Genomic DNA, 19,039 nt, shown 5'->3' on the forward strand with positions numbered 1-19,039 from the left:
TTCTTCCCCCCCAAGAAGTTTCCAATTGGTGCAAGCTGAGGTTGTAAAATTAAATTTATATTTTACTAACCTTTTCGAGGGCTTATTGGAAGCCAATTGTTTGAGGTTGGATATAGTGTTAACTTTATGCCCATGCCCAAATTCCTTAATAAGGAGATTATCAATAAGAGATCGTCAATATGATAGAGGCATTTTTTTTTCTATTATGTTAAAAAAATATAAATAAGTTGGTTTTTTGGATAATCTTGAATTTTATTATTTTAATTTTATTTTAAATAAAAATTTGATATATATTGGTTAGATTTTCATGGTCTTAAACTCTGATATAAATATAGGCTCTTATGAGAACCACTTGTTTGAGTAAACTGATAAGTCATAATGATTTGATCATACTTCATCTTGTTTTATAGGTTCTACTTTGATCTGAGGTTGACTTCCTATGGTCACAAACACCATAGATATGAATTAACTTAAAATAAACAAACATAATTTAGATTTTGATTAGACTTCCTTTGCTTTAATCTCAGAGATATAAATGCTGGCTTTTCTAAGAACATCACGTTTGTGTAAATTTGGGGTATCAGTAAATTCAGAAGGAAAGATGTTCTAACCATATTCCACCTTGATGATCAAGATCTCATTTAAATGTGTTGGTGGTTTTTATAGGTGTAGCCACCATAGTTAATTATCACTCCTATTAGAGAACATCCTCGATCAAGGTCATTATCATCAAATATTTTTAGCATTATAGACGGTGAAATTGTTATCTGACCGCATAAGTTCATATGTTTAGAGAAATGTATATAACTCATAATAGCAACAATTGGAGAAATGTGGCCATTGGGGGAATATGCTTGAGAGTTCATTTTGGATCTAAATCCCTTGATTCCTATTGCCAAAGATTTGAACAAAATTCGAGGAAGGTTCAAACCATATTTGAATCTTTTTTTTGTCAATGTTATACAATTATTCTCTAAATATAAATTGATGCCTTTGAATGTAATACATATATCTCATTAGGGTTCATCAATAGCTTAGTTTGTATTTTGGTGTCGCGCATTTATCTCCTTAGGGTACTTAGTGCAATGAATTTATTCCCTTGGAGCACATTGGTTGTGCAAATATTATTGAAAAGTAACCACTAACTTGGTGTAAACGCAGGTTGTTGATACTATTGTTTGATTAACCAAGTTGAAGTAGAGAGATTGCCATTATCAGTTTTATTCCAAATGTTTTTTTAGTGTTATGCCAAGATTATGGTATTAATGTTTATGATTTTTACAAATTTATTAGCGGAGCCATAGACTTTGTCTTTGTAATCATATTATGACACACGTTCAAGCATAACATATTGTTGAATCCTTTTTGGACGTTGGCTCCTGTATCTCCCGAGAGACCTTAGTAGAAAGGGCGAAAGAAGAGGATGGAGGTGTTTCCCAAGCCTGAACTCTCCATTTCTTTGATGATTTTTACCGGTGGATCGAAGGAGGAGATAATCTAGTCTCCCCCTAGAATCGAGAGAGAGAGAGAGAGAGAGAGGCCCAAATATCCCATTGGTTGCCCCTTTCTCTAAGTACAACCACTCAAATCCCCTCTCTAAGTACATAAGGCGAAATATATATAAAAATTGTGAACCGTATGTTACGAAATCTATCTATGGCGTCTTGTTAAAAATTTGGTGATGTGTATGTGGGGTAGTTCATGAATGACGATGGAGCATATGCCAATCCCTTTTAATATTGATTCTTGGGATTTTTGTCGGTCCATATTTGTTGCAAACTGATTGACCCTATGAATCTTCAAAATTTATTTGGATATCTTGATGAGGATTTCACCTTGCAAATCTTCGAAAATGCTAACTAGATGTCGATGTAAGATATAATATTGAGTTGAATATGTAGGCTTACAACATTATATTCTAATTCTGTTTAATATCCCCTCTTACTTGGCTTTACTTGTTTGGCCTAGAGATTGAACTTGTCTTTTGCCTTTTGTTTTTTTGTTTGATGGATTTTAATGAAGGAAATGACTTTCAGTCCTAACTTTGTGATGTAACTGACTTGTTGAAGGAATTGACCCAAATTGTCTCTACGGACTTGTCAAGTGAATGAGCATACCTTCAGTCCTAGCCTTGTGCTTTAGTGGATTTGTTGAATGAATTAACCTAGATTATCTTAACATATTTGTCGGGTGAGTGAGCATACCTTCAATTATAGCCTTGTGCTTTAGTGGACTTGTTGAAGGAATTAACCTAAGTTATCTCAGCGGATTTGTCAGGTGAGTGAGCATACATTCGGTCTTAATTTTGTGTTTTGATGGAATTGCTGAAGGAATTGACTTGAATTATCTCAAGTGATCTGCCAGGTGAATAAACATACCTTCGGTACTAGCTTTGTGCTTTGGCCGATTTGTTAGAAAGATGCATGCCAGTGGCTTAGTCTTCTGGCTCATGTTGAGTCAGTGACAAGAAATCACCGATCTTATGTTTTGTGCTTTATTGGACTTGCTGATGATTGAATTCCCTTAGTACATCATCGAGCTTTGAATGAACTTATAGGATAACTTCTTCGGTCTTTTGTTTTCTTTTTGTCAGACTTTTTGAAGAAGAGAGTACTTTTAGCTGTGCTTTGTGCTTGATCATATATTTTTTTTTAAATTTGGGCTTTCTATATTTGAACAGACCATCAACTTTGCTTGATGCTTTTTTGAGCAATGATTATTCGTTTGATTTTCCCCGACCTTTTGACTATTCAAGAAAATCTCTTTGATCTAGTTTGCTTGAACTTATCAAGATGAATATGTTTTGATGGCTTATTGATTGAAGGGAGCTGTGAGCTATTCAGCCATATTTGGGCTTGTTGAGTCTGACCTTTAGGACTTGCCTGAGTCTTAGACTTAGACTACAGGGAATTTATGTTTTTTCAATTTAATAGGCTTAAGCTTATAGACTTAGGAGTCTCCTTTCTTATATCATAAGGTCTTGGAACTTGTATAGTTGAGAATGCTTTAGCTTAACTGCATAACTATTTTTTTTAAGCATAGATTATCTCGTAGATTTAAATTTGATCCATCAATTCATTAAGAAAGTATTGTGGATATGAATCACTTGAGCTCGTCAAATTAGATGAGTTTGAGAACTAGACAGCTGCTGTCATCAGACTAACAAGATTGTGATTCCTTTACTGCAACCGTTTTTTATTGCTTGTTGAGTAAAAAGAGCTTACTCTTTCACTACGACGGTTTTTATGGCTTGTTCTGTGAAGCAAGTTGTATGCGACTTAGACATATTTGAGGCTTGTTGAGTCCGATCTTTGTGACCCACTTGCGCCGTATGCTTGAGCTGTGGTAGAGCTTGCATCTTTCCAACTTAAATTGTTAAAACTTGCAAATCTCAAAATCTTTTCAGTTGAACTTTTCAGACATTAGTTAACTAAAGAAAAAAAAGTCATAGCACGCATATTTTGATTGATAGCGAAATTCTTAAGTAAATATTTGGGGATCTTGACATTGAAACACGATGCCAACCCAAAAGGAATGAGATCTTGATGTTAGGCATGCTGCCAACTCTTATTGTTGAGGATCTTAACCATAAATTTGTTATCAATCTCAAAAGTGGAGCTCATTATCGGATTAAACACATTTGGGGATCTCGACATTGAGCATGACGTCAACCCAGATAAACTAAAAAAATGCTCCCTATCTTATGGGGGGATTTTATGATCAATTAGAAACGTGTTCTTGTATTATAAGAGAGTTTTTAGAAAAATCTTCTATGCTTTCTTTTGACTAATGTTTTCTTCGAATGACTTAACTTTTTGTTGGGCTTGCATAATAAATTGTAATGGAGGGTAAGGAGCAACTAAAATTGATTCCTTCTAGCTTGCGTTTGATGACCTCTCTTCCAGTGGGGATTGAAGATGGCTTTCATTTAATTCTCTCAACTTAATATGGAGTAGGAATGACCAAAGTCGTTTCTTGCTAACATAGATTTGGTAACCCCTCCGCCTGTGAGGTTTCAGTGAAGGCCATCTCATTTCATTTTGTCTGACTCATTTAATCAGTTGAGAGAACCTCAAAATTTGGATCACTTAACTTATCAGACTGAATAAGCTTCGGTAAGACAGTTATTGTCATTAGATAAACAAAATAGGGCCTTCTTGACTACGACCTTTTTTATGGTTTGTCAAGTGAAGAGAGGTACAACAACTCAACCATATTTGGGCTTGTTGAGTCCAACTTCATGACCTGCTTGTGTCCTGGACTTGAGCTGTAAATGCTTCTCTAACTCAAACTGTTGAGGATTACGAGCTCAAAATTCTATCGTCTAACTTTCTGAATTATGACAAGTCTGAGAGATCAATTTCTGTTTTTGTGATTATCTTGTTTGTAATTTGCAATATGGGCTAATTTTTTCTCAAACTGACATAGTATACCTTTGGCACCAATATGGTAGAAAATTCAATTGGGGATCAAGTGGCTTGGGAGGCGCGGCAAGTAGGAGCACACAACAGTGAAGGCTAGGGCAGAGGCTTAGTGGCGTTGGTGAGGCACTGTGCAAGAACGACGCAGCAGGGAAGAGGTATAGCAAAACTTGGGAAGGCTTTCTTCGTTCCTCATGGTGCGGAAGAAGAAGAGCAATGGGAGTTTTGGGTCTCTGTACCGCGATCCCATCGTTGTCTTTTCCGGGTGCAGGAGAGATATACGGGAGTTTTGATGGTCGCACTGTACGCCGTGATTATTTTGTCGGTTTCGGTAGTGACAAAAAAGGGAGGTTCTTGTCGCACATGGAAGCAGGTGAAGTGGCTTGAAGGCGAGATGGAAGTTTTGGAGGTCTCGTGTGTGTTGATCTCATCTTTGCTTTATCGCTAGCCCTAATCGCAACAGTATAGTGACAGCAGAGAGGAAGAAGAAACGAGCGGTACTGTGTGCATGCATTACAAGAAGGAAAGGGGAGCTCGGCTTGGGGTAAGGCAGCGTCTCAACAGATACTTGGCTTCGTGAGTTAAGTCGCGCAAAATGAATGGTTGAGTGGAAATATTTATGGGGCGGGAGTAGTTAGGATTTAATTTCATTTTAAATATTTTTTTTCTTTTTTTATTTCATTTTAAGTGTCAAGATCTGGCTGGTGGATTTAATGGATTTGATAAGGTATGGAATGAGCCTGATGACGGTCCCCTAATCATGTGCTTTTTCAAATGTCCATTAGTTGGTAATAGGTACAAGAATTTCATTTATTCCATTACTGGCCCATGGCGATCAATTATCCGTAATACACATCCCACCTAATTCCTTTGTATTTACATGTCTAATATCTAAATTTCTTCTTACGTTTATACCACTCAAATCTTTCAAATCACATAAAAAAATACCATTATTTTAGCTTTTAAAAAGTGTAATACACATTTTCATTCATAATTAAGGTGTCATATATGTAAAACATCAAGTAAGGCGCTATATATGTAAATACATGAGAAATGAGTGCATTGTATGTAAATTTTCCCATCTTCTTTCGTTCTATACACTTACGTTGGTGTCAGAATTGTTCTATTAATGTTATTATAACTGAAAGAAATTGTTACTATCTGTATAGATTAAATCATTTTAACAAATTCAAGTAAATGAACTGTGCAATGAGGTTCTGCATCTCTGTTGTTATTATCTTCTTTTGATGCTTAAGATTAGTCTTATTGTGATCATCTGTCTATTAAAGCAGATGGCCGGCATGGTGGAGACCGAGGATCTGGTGGTTATCGACAAAGTCGAGGTTCTAAACTTCCATTTAGAAAACATTCAAGAGAAATTTTCATTATGTAGCACGCAATTCTTATATATTACATGTCTCACACCTAAATTTCAATATTTACATGCATAACACTTTTGGTGCTTTAAATTTATGCATCAGAAGGTGTTTTTAACTATTAAAAAGTGATAATAGTGCTATTTGTGATGCGATATTAAGGATATGTGGGATGTGTATGTAAATGTGAAAGTTTATGTGGGATGTATATGTGGGATGTGTATGTAAATGTGAAAGTTTAGGTGTGAGATATGTAAATACATAAAAATTGTGTGCTATGTAAATGCTCTCCATCATTCAAACATTTGTCCTCACTTTCTTCCTTTTCTTCCCACCTACTTTTAACCAAAAAATTGAAGTTCTCCATTGTTTTTCTTATTTAAAATGTGATAATTGATGTAGATTATAATCGCAAACGATATCGTGCTGAAGAAAGGACGAACGATTATGATTCGAGGAATTCCGATCATGATTCTAGACTGGTATTTTAGCTCTCTTCATTATGATCAATTAAAAAGTAGAGAGTTTTTGTGGCCGTAAGGAATAATGGTTGTGATGCTTTTTTGCAGGCGAGGAATCCTCGCTTTCGAGAAAGCGGCGACTCAGATGACGAGGAGGATGATGGCCGGAAACGACGCCGGTAAACTTTCTTTGCCTGCAAGCATTTACAGGCTGCCGTAGTGCTGTTGCAGTCGGAAACTGGTAATTCCATTTTTAGATGATAGTTTAGATAAAGTTTAATGGTGAGTGATGATGAGGGGATTGTTGTTCAATATGTAATTTAAGCTGTTTCTTTGTTAGAATTCATGCCTGATAAGCACTCTCTTGATTAAACAGTTAGTGTTCAATTGCAGTATTGTCCTCAGCACATTATCTTTTTATTATTTATATTTATACCCTTCTTTGACTTTATGTTTATATTTATTATTGTTTTTTTTTTTTTTGTTTGGTGTCAAATATTTTCCTGAAAGAATTGTAACGTTGGAGTTGTTTGAGATCATTTTTACTTATTTGTTTTTTTTATTTTGTTTATATTTTGATTTAAAATAAAATATGTTTTGACATGTTCAAATAAGATATTGTTATTTTTAAATACATTCAAAATATTTAAAAAATTTATTTTGAGTATTTTTTTTTTTTTAAATACATTCTTATATAGCGAACGTAAATGAGAAAAATATTGAATAATTTCAAACATATAAGACTGATATTTTGTATAAATTTAAGGATATAAAACAGCTTAGTGCGTACTCTTCATTTTATATAAAATAATTTATTTTTTTGTTTTTATTTTTTTTATTTTTTTTTATGGTATCAGGATTTAAAAAATGTTTTTTTTATTTTTTATTTTTTGTTTTATTTATTTTCATAGTATTTGGATCTACATATAATTTTTATTATTTTAGAAAAAAACTTAAGATATGATTCCAAGAAAATTTTTTTAGGAAGTTCTATTCAAGTCATTGAAGATGTATATATTAAAGTTGTTACTTGCGTACGAACAAAGTAATTTTCTATTTAAGCTGGATTACATTAGGGAACATCAAGTACGAACAAAGTAATTTTCTTTTTAAGCTGGATTACATTAGGGAACATTTTGAAGCCCATAACTTTTTGCTTTAGTTGTGGATGGTGTTAGTGGACATTTACATGAGGATATATATTGGTATATGTTTTTCGATGATGATATCCTTCTTGTGGATTAGAGTAGAGAAAGAGTTCATAAAAATTTTGAATTATGGGGGCCTATATTGGAGCCTAAAGGCCTCCATTTGATTATATCTAAAATTGAATACATTGAATGTAATTTTAGTAGTAGTAAATATGGGGGAGAGTTGTAACCATGGGTGATCATATCATTATAAAGTGTGATCGTTTTTTATATCACAGGTCTATTGTTTGAAGTGACCATGGTTGAGGATTTTCTTAGTAGAATTCAAGTTGGTTGGTTAAAATAGAGGATTTCATCAGGTTTTTTGTGTGATAGAGATGTATCGCTTATATGAAAATTTTACAAGATTATGGTAAGACCTGCAATGCTTTATGGTGCAGAATACTGAGCTTTAGAAGAGAAGCATCAAACTAAGTTAATTATTGCTAAGATGATAATGCTTCGATGAATGAGTTGCTTAATACTTGGAGACAAAATGTGAAATGAATGTTTCCATGAATGGGTTGGCATAGCTCGGTGACAAACAAGATTATAGAATGTCGTTTTAGATGGTTTCGTCACGTTAAACGTTGATTGTCCGCTGATCTGGTTAGGTGAGTAGATGTTTTAGATTCAACTTATGTTATGCAAAGCAGATGTACATACCTAATAAGATATGGACATAATGTATAAAAAGATTCTTAATTTATTAGAATTAAATGAAAATATGACGCCCAATTGGACATAACGGAGAAAAACAATTCATGTAACCAACCCCACTTAATGAGATAAATTCTATTGTTGTTGTTATTATTGTTGTGCAGGATCTAAATCACAAATTTGATACTGAATCCAAAACCAATAGGCTGAATGACTCTATGTTCGAATATAATGTTGGCATTAGTTGACACACGTATGGTCCAATATTGATTTTTATCGATTACCAATTCAATATTTTTAAAGTCTTATTTAATAAATGAATAAAAAAATAAAATTTTATAACTCGTTACTTGAATATATTCATATGAATAATCATATGTACAGAAATCAATTTTACTGGACTATACTGTAATGTGTATTGAATGCTCTGTCATGATTGATTGTGAGCATATATTGTTATCCGTATGCAATATTTCTCAGATTTGATACCCTATATACAAAAATTATTGTTACTTTTATGAATGATAATTTAGATAAATTTTACAATTTTAAGTATTAAATTTATTTATGTATTATTCTAGTGATAATTGTATTAAAATAGTTGCATTAGTAGATGCCCTTCATTTCAAAAATGTTGATCTCAATGATATCAATGCATAATGAAAAGAGTAGAGTATTAAACTAAATATTAATAAATATTTATACATAATGTATAAAAATAAAAGAAATCGTGTGGTGCCCGTTTTTTCTTATGATTTAACGCGAAATATTTAAAAAATAGTTTATGTTGGTGAAAATTTGGGTGCATTTATTGATGTGCACTACGATTTTTAGCTCCAAAGCATCCAGCTACAACCACGTGTACCGTACCTAATCTTCTACAGCCACAAATGCCACGCGGCAGATTCTCGTCCCATCATAAAATCTCCATAAAATCTCCTCGAAATCTCGACACCTCAAGATGGCCAATAAACTTCTGCCTACGTGGCATCATCCTCATCCACTTCTCACCACTTCACCTCCTCCTTCCTTCTATTAAACCCCACCCCTTTCTCCGGCAAGTCATCAAACAGTTGAGCTACGTAAACCTAAGTCTCCAAACCACAGCTTTTGCCTCTCATCTCTGCTCTCTAATGGCCATCTCTGCTATTCAAGGCTCTGCCTTCGCTGGCCAGACCGCCCTCAAGCAGCCCAACGAGCTCTTCCGGAAGGTAGGTTCAGTCGGCAATGGCGGCCGGATCACCATGCGCCGCACTGTTAAGAGTGTACCTAAGAGTATCTGGTATGTTTTTTTTTTTTTTTGAGTTTTTAAAATAAAAATAAAAATAAAAAATTTCATTTAGAGATCGTTATATGTTTACTTAAATAACATTTATTTGGAGTATAAATGAAAGAATAAAGTATTATTTTGTCTATGAACTATTATAAATTTGGATCGGGACTACTTAATCCCATTAATTTAAATCTAATATCTCATATGTGGCCAAAAGAACTTTAAATTGCATCCATTAACTCTCTTGTCAGGTACGGCCCAGATAGGCCCAAGTACTTGGGCCCCTTCTCCGAACAAACGCCCTCCTATCTAACCGGTGAATTCCCCGGCGACTACGGGTGGGACACTGCCGGTCTCTCCGCCGATCCCGAAACCTTCGCTAAAAACCGCGAGCTGGAGGTGATCCATAGCAGATGGGCCATGCTCGGCGCACTGGGCTGCGTTTTCCCCGAGCTCCTCTCCAGAAACGGGGTGAAGTTCGGCGAAGCCGTCTGGTTCAAGGCCGGGGCCCAAATCTTCTCAGAAGGAGGCCTGGACTACCTCGGCAATCCGAACCTCATCCATGCCCAGAGCATCCTGGCTATATGGGCTTCTCAAGTCATTCTCATGGGCTTCGTCGAGGCATATCGTGTTGGAGGAGGCCCGCTTGGGGAGGGGCTGGATAAGATCTATCCTGGTGGGGCCTTCGACCCATTGGGACTTGCGGATGATCCGGAGGCCTTTGCGGAGCTGAAAGTGAAGGAACTGAAGAACGGGCGGCTGGCCATGTTTTCGATGTTCGGGTTTTTCGTGCAGGCTATTGTGACGGGGAAGGGACCTATTGAGAACCTGTATGACCACCTGGCTGACCCAACGACTAATAATGCTTGGGCCTATGCAACCAACTTTGTGCCTGGAAAATGAGTGTTTTTTTTTGGTTGGTGTATGATTTCAGTGTGACTTAATGAAATGGGAGCATTTTCTTCTTTCTATGTTCTTAAGCATATGCTATTATTATTATTATTATTGGAGAAATTTACTTACAAACCAAACTATTTTTATAGATTTACATATCTAAACTATAATTTGGTATATACATAATATAATATTAATGTTCATAATAGGTGATGATAAGGTGTTATATTCATGTTCATAAAAATATATATGACAATAAAAGGACCACAAATACTCAAAGGCTTGGTTGGCATCACTTCTCTTTTATTTTTATTTTTGTTTGTAGCACATGAATGATTGAAGATTAAAGAGGGGGATTAGAGTCTTTATGAAGGTACCAACACAATGGGTGTGAGGTCATTAGTTTTATTTCCAACAGATTCAAGCAATGTAGGATGGGATTTGATGAGTATAATGATGAGATATGTAAGAAGAAATATTTTTTATTACCAAAAATAACCCCTTTTTAATATATTTAGAGCTCTAAATTCTTTCCTAAATCATAAAAGATAAAAAAAAAGGACATGTGTGTCCTTATTATGACAATAAAATATATGAAATATTATTAAAATTAGTTTAAATTACAATTACACATGTTTATGTGTTATGCATTGAAATATCTACATTAATAGAGAAAGAGTGAGTTTATCATCTTAACACCTTACAATATTCTTATATGCACAAATAAATAAGTTGAGAGTAAAATATAGACTTTATTATGTGCAAAACCCAAAAGAGAAAAAAAAAAGATTTTACCCTATTGAAATGAATCAACCGTATGAGTAATATAGTATAAGTACCTAAAATGGTCAATTCTTGTCTGTGTTTTGAAGAATGGTTTTGAAATACAATTTAAGAGAATGAAAAAGTGCAGGTTATTTACATTACGGAAAAAAATGTATATCTTATTTACTAGTTAAATGGTTATACGAGCCTTGGGGCTTTAGAGATGATTTACTCTCCTGATTGGAGATAACATCAATCACAAAGAAGTGAAACATTGACTTTTGTAAAGATGATGGTGATTGGCCTTGGTGGCAATGCGGGCATTAACTCTAGTGGTGACAATGGGTGTGAACATTGATGGAGAAATTGGGCACCTTGCAGGCGACCATGGACAATGGTGAGTGTTGACCTTAGTGGCAATGTAAGCATTAGTTCTAATGGCAAGGATGACTAATAATATCAATCATGATAAAATAAAGAGTTTCCTTCTTCGTAATACTGCAAAGAAGGAAATATTATATTGGCATGAAATATTTCCTTTTAGCTGAATATTTAGATTAGGCATATGTATTAATTAAGTTACCTAGAATAGTTTATAGAGAATATTATGTACCTAAAATAGATTGTACAGACGATTATTTAATGGAATGAAAGCAAAGGAAAAGACATTCAACCTATTTGTTCAAAATTTGATATGGTATCAGAGCTTGAATCGATGTGAATCCTTATTGTTATTCTTGACTTTTGTTATCTTCACCAGAAATAACGAAGGGAATCTTCGCCGGCATCTTCATTTTCTTCCTCGCAAGGAGCGCTCGTTCTTGTCTTTGTTTAAGTTCTATGGCATTTTCTTTCACCTTTGTCCAAGTTCAAGGAAATCCGCTGCCGAACCGCAATCTGCTTTCCCGCGATCGTATTTGCCGCGATCTATCTGCTCATCCGCCAATTTCGAGATCGGCTCGATCTCGTCTCCGTCGATTCCGCAACCCCGACCCATCATCCGCCGATTCCACAATCTCGCGATCCGTCTACTCATTCAATCGGCTCAATCCCGTCTCCGCCGATTCCGAGATCGGCTCGATCTCGAAAAGCAGTATCTTGACTCTCTGTGATTTCTTTGTGGTTGATTTCAATTCACGAAAATTCTATTTAGAATGTCTTCTGAAATTCTAGCTATCAGATTTATGAGAAAGAATTATGCTGCATGGGAATTTCAGCTTAGAATGTTCTTAAAAGGGAAGGAGCTTTGGGGTCATATTGATGAGACTTCTCCAGCTCCTACTGAGATAAAAGATATTGGTCAATGGGAAACAAAGGATGCTCGAATATTTTCTTGAATTTTGGGATCAATTGAGGCTCATATGGGTTGCTAATTTATTGCATAACCAACGACCGTACACTGGTACTCAACATATTGAGGTTGCCAATTGAAATAATATTCCAATCACAACAGTTGGTGATATTAACTCCTCTTTCAGACATATCTTGGTTTCTCCTAAATTATATACTAATTTACTCTCTGTTGGTCAAATTATGGATAATAACTGCGACATACATTTTTCTCGTGATGATTATACTGTGCAGGATCAGGTGTCAGGGAAGGTGATGGCGAAGGGGCCTAAAGTGGGCAGACTATTTCCATTACAATTCACAGTTCCTCAGAATATGTCATTAGCTTCTTCAGATGTTGAGAATAAGATATGCATCTGGCATAAAAGACTGGGTCATCCAAATGATATGGTGTTGAAACATTTAATTAAAAGTGGTGTTTCTCATTCTGCAGATAAAAGTTTACTAGTTGACTATTCTGTTTGTAAACTTGGAAAAAGTAAGACATTATCTTTTCTAAATTCATGCAGTCGTGCCAATAAATATTTTGACATTATTCATAGTGATGTTTGGGGAATTACATCAGTTATTTCACATGCTCAATATAGATATTTTGTGACATTTATTGATGATTGCAGTCGATTTACTTGGATCTACTTTTTGCGCTCTAAAGTAGAAGTTTTTATTGTATTTCAAACATTTTTAGCATATGTTGAAACTCAGTTCTCTGCTAGCATAAAAAACTTACGATCTGATAATGGCGGTGAATACATGTCTAATGAGTTTCAAGCATTTCTCCATAACAACGGTATTATTTCACAATGTTCGTGTCCCTATACACCGCAGCAAAATGGAGTTGTTGAACAAAAAAATAGACATCTATTAGATACTAGGCGCACATTACTGATAGAGTCCTTTTTGCCAGCTAAATATTGGACTGAAGCTTTATCTACAAGAGTTTATCTCATTAATCATTACCATCTCAGTAATTGAAGTATCATTCTCCCTACTATCGATTTTTTGGTAAACATCTTAATTATCATATGCTACATACTTTCGGATGTGTTTGCTTTGTTCATCTACCTGCTCATGAACGTCATAAGTTGACAGCTCAGTCAGTACGATGTGCCTTTATGGGGTATAGTTCTAATCATAAAGGTTTTGTGTGTTATGATTCGATTAATAGTTGTTTCCCGGAACGCACTTTTCTTTGAGCATGAATATTACTTTCAGCATCATGTATCGACACCAGATACAGTTATGCTTCCACAATTTGATAATTACTCCGCGGATAAACGGTTCATGCCGGAGATTGTCTACAAACGACGTCAGCCCCCTTCACCTCCAATCCTCCCCGACCCTGATCCAGAAATTGCTCCTATAAGTCTTCGACGATCAACTCGACGTATCCATCCTCCGGATAGATATGAGTATTATGCAATTCTAACTAATACTATTGTTCCTATCTCTTACTTTCAGGCTGTTAAACAGGCTTGCTGGGTCAAAGCCATGCAAGAGGAACTTCAGGCACTTCAAGCAATCACACTTGGGATATTGTTTCATGTCCTACCGATATTAAACCCATTGATTGTAAATAGGTTTACTCTCTTAAACTTCGATCTGATGGCTCTCTTGACAAATATAAGGTAAGATTGATATCTCTTGACAATCGACAAAAGTACGAGATTAATTATGAAGAAACATTTGCACTTGTGGCTAAGATGACAACTGTACGACTGGTATTATCTATTGCTGCATCTAATAGCTGGTTCTTAAAGCAGATGAATGTTAAGAATGCATTCTTACATGGGGATCTCAAAGAAGATGTCTATATCACTCCTTCTCCAGGCTCGTTTTCTACACCTTCACATGATGTTTGTAAGCTCAAACGATCACTATACAATTTAAAACAAGCTCCACTGGTCTGGTTTGAAAAGTTTCGCAATACCCTTCTTAGCTTCTCTTTTATTCAAAGTCAATATAATTCCTTATTATTTATTTGCAAAACTGACAACGAAATTGTTTTGTTATTAGTCTATGTTGATGATATTATCATCACGGGATTTGACAATCAATTGATGTCTCAGCTATAGAAGCGTCTTGATCTTTTCATATGAAAGATTTGGGATCATTAACTTATTTCTTAGGAGTTGAGGTTCACTCTTCTCTCACTGGTATTTTCGTTCATCAGCACAACTATACAAAGGGACTCATTGCTTTGACTGATCTTTAAGATAAGATCTGCTGACACTCCTTTGGAAGTAAATGTCAAATATCAACAGAATGGTGGTGAGTTCCTATATAAACCATCTCTATATCGACAACTTGTTGGGAGTCTCAATTATTTGACTATTACACATTCTGATATTTCATTTGTTGTACAACAAGTTAATCAATTTATGCAAACCCCTACACATCTTCATTTAGCTACAGTTCGACGTATTGTTCGGTATTTGAAAGGTGCTCATTGTGGTTTGTTCTTTCGACGAAGTCTCCTATTAACTTAACGACCTATATATATATCAATGTACACATTATTAACTAAATATATCATACATAGATTCATTTCATAATATTTTTATTTACATAATTACTAAATAATCTTTTAATTTTAAGGATAGAACATTGAAAAATCATATAAAAATATTATGTTGTGGCCGAAATAAAATTAAAAAAAGAAAACAAAGAAGGGAATAAAAAACTCTATCTTCACCCAAAGTCCATTGTTTTAAGAGTTTATAACCCTATTTTTTAAGGTTAATATCTTTTGCAATTATTTTATTTTACCCAATTATTATAAAAAATTCCATGTTATTTGAAAATCTAATTTTAAAATTTTTATATAATTCTTTTCATATTTTTTAATCCATTGAAATTTTCTGTGAATAAACTGAGTGTTTGCCAGCTACTCGTAACTCGGCTCGATAAGAGCTTATTCTTGTTCTTTTTATTAACAAATTGAACAAGTTTGAACACTTTTATAAATGCTTGATTGTTAAATGTACAAGTTTGAACACCTCCTTGTTCGATTCATTTATATTTGCAAATGATATCATTTAAAGCTCACAAACAAGCTTATTAGGAAGCTTAATAAATATTTCCATTTAGAGTTCATAAATAAGACCAATTTAATGCTTATGAAAAAAATCAGTTAAAGCTTAATTTAAGCTTAACAGGCTCAATTAAAGTTAATTTAAATTCGTTCATATTAAATTAAATTAAATTTTATTATGTAGTAAGATAAAGTTGTTCATTTATTTTATGCATTTATATCTTATTTTAGTTATTCTTTTAATATCTAATTCATTTAAAAGCTCTTTCTTTTTTGTAAGTTCAACAAGTAACTCATTTATAAACTTGACAAAGCTTGTTTTATTATAAAATAATTGTTCAACCGTACTAATCATTATTTTGTTCAACAACTCTTACTTAGTTAGAAAATAAATAACACGATAACACTAACTTCAATTTACTCAGTAAATGTTATTTGTATAGAGATTAAATAGCTCAATAATGTACTAATTAATATGTTTGATAACCACTCAATTATCATCAAATGGAACGAACAAGAACTAAACTCAAACAGGAACTAAGCTTGAACATGAACACAAAACTCGATTACAGCTCGATCTTGAATTTTATAGACAAGCTCAAGCTTGAACATAGTCCCAAAAACTTAATTTGAGCTTGAACTCAAATTTTATTTATAAATATCAAATTTGACCGTAGCACTGCTCGACTCGGCTTGATTCGTTCACAACCTTGAGGGGATGTTTAGTAGCATAATTTTAACAGGACTTAGACATGAACTTAAGATAAATCCAGTTAAACACAAAAAAAAAAGAGTAAATATTTAATCCAACGCTCATTTAAATCAAAATTTTTCACTTTCCGCCTTTATTTCTCATGTTTAGTCTCTTTTAAAATGTAAATCTGGATTCACCAAATCCAATTGAGAGGCAGCTTTAGGGGGTTGTCTGACAACAAATAAGACTTAAGTTAGTAGACTTTTGTAAATCTCGTAAATATGGATTTAGTAAATCCTTAAAAATGTCTGACAACAAATTAAGTAGATATTATTAAACACTATGAAGCAGTTTGACAAATTCTTTAAGATTTCAAAATTAGCTATTGTTGGATTTAATAAATCACAGTAGGATTTAATAAATCCCGTAAATTAGACTTCTTAAAATATTTCAAAATAGCCAAACTCTACTAGCTTCTTAAATTCAATTAACATTATATTTCAAATTAAGATAATTAATGATAATTATTTACTAATTTAATTAATTAGTAATAAATATTTTATTAAATTAAAATTTAACTTTTATAAAGAATAATTAATTAGTTATTAATTTTATTAATTTAAAATTATTTAAAATTTTATTGAATGAATAGAAATTTAATATTTATTTTCTACTAATTAATAATTAAATAATAAGTATGAAGTTATTTGATTATAATTAATATGACAATATTTTAATTAATTATTAATTATTATTCAATTAAATTAAAAAAAAATTAAATTAATAAAACTCTTGCCTACATCACTCCTTTCTCCTCGAAACCCTAGCATGCCCTTCTCCCTCTCTCTGTTTTATCCAAAACCACCGCGTTTTTTTTTTTTTTACCGAACTCTCGCAATATAGTTGTAATTGGAGCTAGTTGAGAACTTAACGATGGGATCACTGCTTATAAAGGCATGCAACTCCCATTTTTTCTCCTCCCTTCACTCCTTTCCTACGTGAAACCATTGAGGAAGGTAACTTCACATATTCTTTTGCGCGAAGTGTCGGTCACGATTGTACCAAATCCCTGATTCATGAGATTTAGTAAATCCATAATTTAGTACCGAGGTCCATGAAATCTAGATTTATCAAATCCCCTGCTTTATTTTGCCCACAATGATCGTCTAACAAGATTTAAGTTTAGTCCAACTTAAATCCTGCTCTAAATACGTTGCTAGAAACGCTCTAAGGGGTTGTTTGGTAGTCGCTTTTAAGCGTGATTTACACTAAATCCTGCCAAAAGATAAAAAAATGATTGCCTAAATCTTAGAGGTTTTAAAGTTCCGTTTTACCACTGTTTTGCCTTAAAATCAGGATTTATCAAATCCCGTAAAAAGTCAGATTTACTAGATTTAGAGAAGTTGAAGTCTGTGGGAAGAGAAAGATTTAATAGATTCTATTAAAGCTGTCAAAAAAATTTTCTAGATTTATTAGGATTTACTTATTAACATGCCAGACAATTTAAAATTTAATTCAGGATTTCATAAATCTATAATTACATGATTTACTAGATCATATTCAAACTAAATCTTACTTGCAGCCGAACAGCCTTAAAAAATTTTACTCCATCATCAATTAAGAGATCCACCTTCATCGCACATAAATATGAATTTATTAGATTTGATAAATCTTAAATAAGAAGACTGTAGTCAAGAAAAAAATATTAGGTGAGGGGTTCTAATATATTAGAATTTTAATGGCGGGGCACATGTAAAGTGGCAAAAAAAAAGTATTACAGTGGGGCCACTTAACATGTGACACAAAAAAGTATTATAGTGGGGTCACTTAACACGTGACGCCCCACCATTAAAATCCTAGTAGATTAGGACTCCTAACCTAATATTTAGGGTCTGTTTGACACAACTGTTGATTATTTATAATCTGCTGATAAACAAATTATTCTGATGATTATCTTATCAGAATAATTTGTCTTGTTGTTTGGGGCAGCTTATTTAGATTAGCTTATTGGTGGTTAAATGACATTCCTGCCCCTGTCTGATAAAATTATTTCGGGACAGCTTATTCAGAATAGCTTATTGGTATAACAAAAGTATATATTGCAGAAGCATACAATCATCACAGATCAGTTCTAAAATATGACATATAGTTCTCACACTCTCGTGAGCACCATAATAAATAAAAAAGTGCTTATGAAACAATTCCAACAGTGTAACGATACCCACTGATTCCTTCAAGAACAATATAAAAGAAACGCATTGAAGCACATTTCAACAGTGTGTACAAATCACATTTTTCGAACCAAATAGTTTGCATAAAGGAACATGGACGGGAAGAACAAAGATTCCCACATTGCGAACCAAAATGTCTCCCATTGCTCATCTGCATTTCTTCCCTAAACCCTCCAAAAAAAAAATGCAGAAAAAACTCACGAAAAAATCTTAGAATTGTAGGTCTTTGAAAAAACTCACGAAAGAACTTAAGAAAACCAAAATTTCTCCCATTTCCATCAATGCTTTTTCAACCCTAATCCAACAATGGCATCATAAAGATAACCATAAAGAAAACCATTTCTTGCAAAAAAAGTGAAGATAAACGAATAAAGACCAGATCGAACAACGAAAAACATACCACAGAAGATCGAACAACCAGAAAGTATTGCGGCATATAGATCTCACCAGAAGAGTCGATGTTTACGAATGATAAGATCGGAAAAAGAGATGGCGAGGGAGAGCGCGAGAGAGATATCGCAGGGGCACCTTTGAAATAAAACCCTAACAAACGCCGAACACAAAAAGTACCCCGCGTCTTATGAGTAGAAGGAAAAAATATATACAATTATCATCAATTTCAAAACGCCCAACAAAACGCTTTTAACAAATAGCTAGATGACGTTTTCAAAACTTGGCCGCATCTATATAATC

At 33.8% G+C, this 19,039-nt stretch overlaps 2 protein-coding genes across 3 annotated transcripts in view; both read left to right on the plus strand.

The window, feature by feature from the left end:
* The window catches only part of LOC110031611 (nuclear cap-binding protein subunit 2), a 29,424-nt gene extending 22,734 nt beyond the window's left edge, over nucleotides 1-6,690 (plus strand). The window contains exons 6-8 of one of the 2 annotated variants that reach the window (XM_020734897.1): nucleotides 5,711-5,764; nucleotides 6,200-6,279; nucleotides 6,367-6,690. In XM_020734897.1, coding sequence (XP_020590556.1) covers nucleotides 5,711-5,764; nucleotides 6,200-6,279; nucleotides 6,367-6,441 — 209 coding nt within the window. In that variant the 3' untranslated portion in view covers nucleotides 6,442-6,690. The remainder of the gene's footprint in view (nucleotides 1-5,710; nucleotides 5,765-6,199; nucleotides 6,280-6,366) is intronic. The other variant, XM_020734898.1, reaches the window with a different exon arrangement.
* Nucleotides 6,691-9,156: 2,466 nt separating this feature from the next.
* LOC110031670 (chlorophyll a-b binding protein 5, chloroplastic) lies at nucleotides 9,157-10,352 on the plus strand. Its single transcript, XM_020735001.1, has 2 exons — nucleotides 9,157-9,390; nucleotides 9,633-10,352. Exons 1-2 carry the CDS (start codon nucleotides 9,242-9,244, stop codon nucleotides 10,282-10,284), a joined length of 801 nt encoding a protein of 266 aa, XP_020590660.1. The 5' UTR covers nucleotides 9,157-9,241; the 3' UTR covers nucleotides 10,285-10,352.
* The last annotated feature ends 8,687 nt before the right edge of the window (nucleotides 10,353-19,039 follow it).

The sequence above is a fragment of the Phalaenopsis equestris genome, unplaced genomic scaffold (genome assembly GCF_001263595.1).
Source record: "Phalaenopsis equestris unplaced genomic scaffold, ASM126359v1 Scaffold000840, whole genome shotgun sequence".
NCBI classification, from domain to species: domain Eukaryota; kingdom Viridiplantae; phylum Streptophyta; class Magnoliopsida; order Asparagales; family Orchidaceae; genus Phalaenopsis; species Phalaenopsis equestris.

Coding starts and splice junctions, on each gene's coding strand:
- LOC110031670 (XM_020735001.1), top strand. CDS start 9,242: ATGGCCATCTCTGCTATTCAAGGCTCTGCCTTCGCTGGCCAGACCGCC. Junction 9,391..9,632: donor AGTGTACCTAAGAGTATCTG/GTATGTTTTTTT, acceptor CTCTCTTGTCAG/GTACGGCCCAGATAGGCCCA.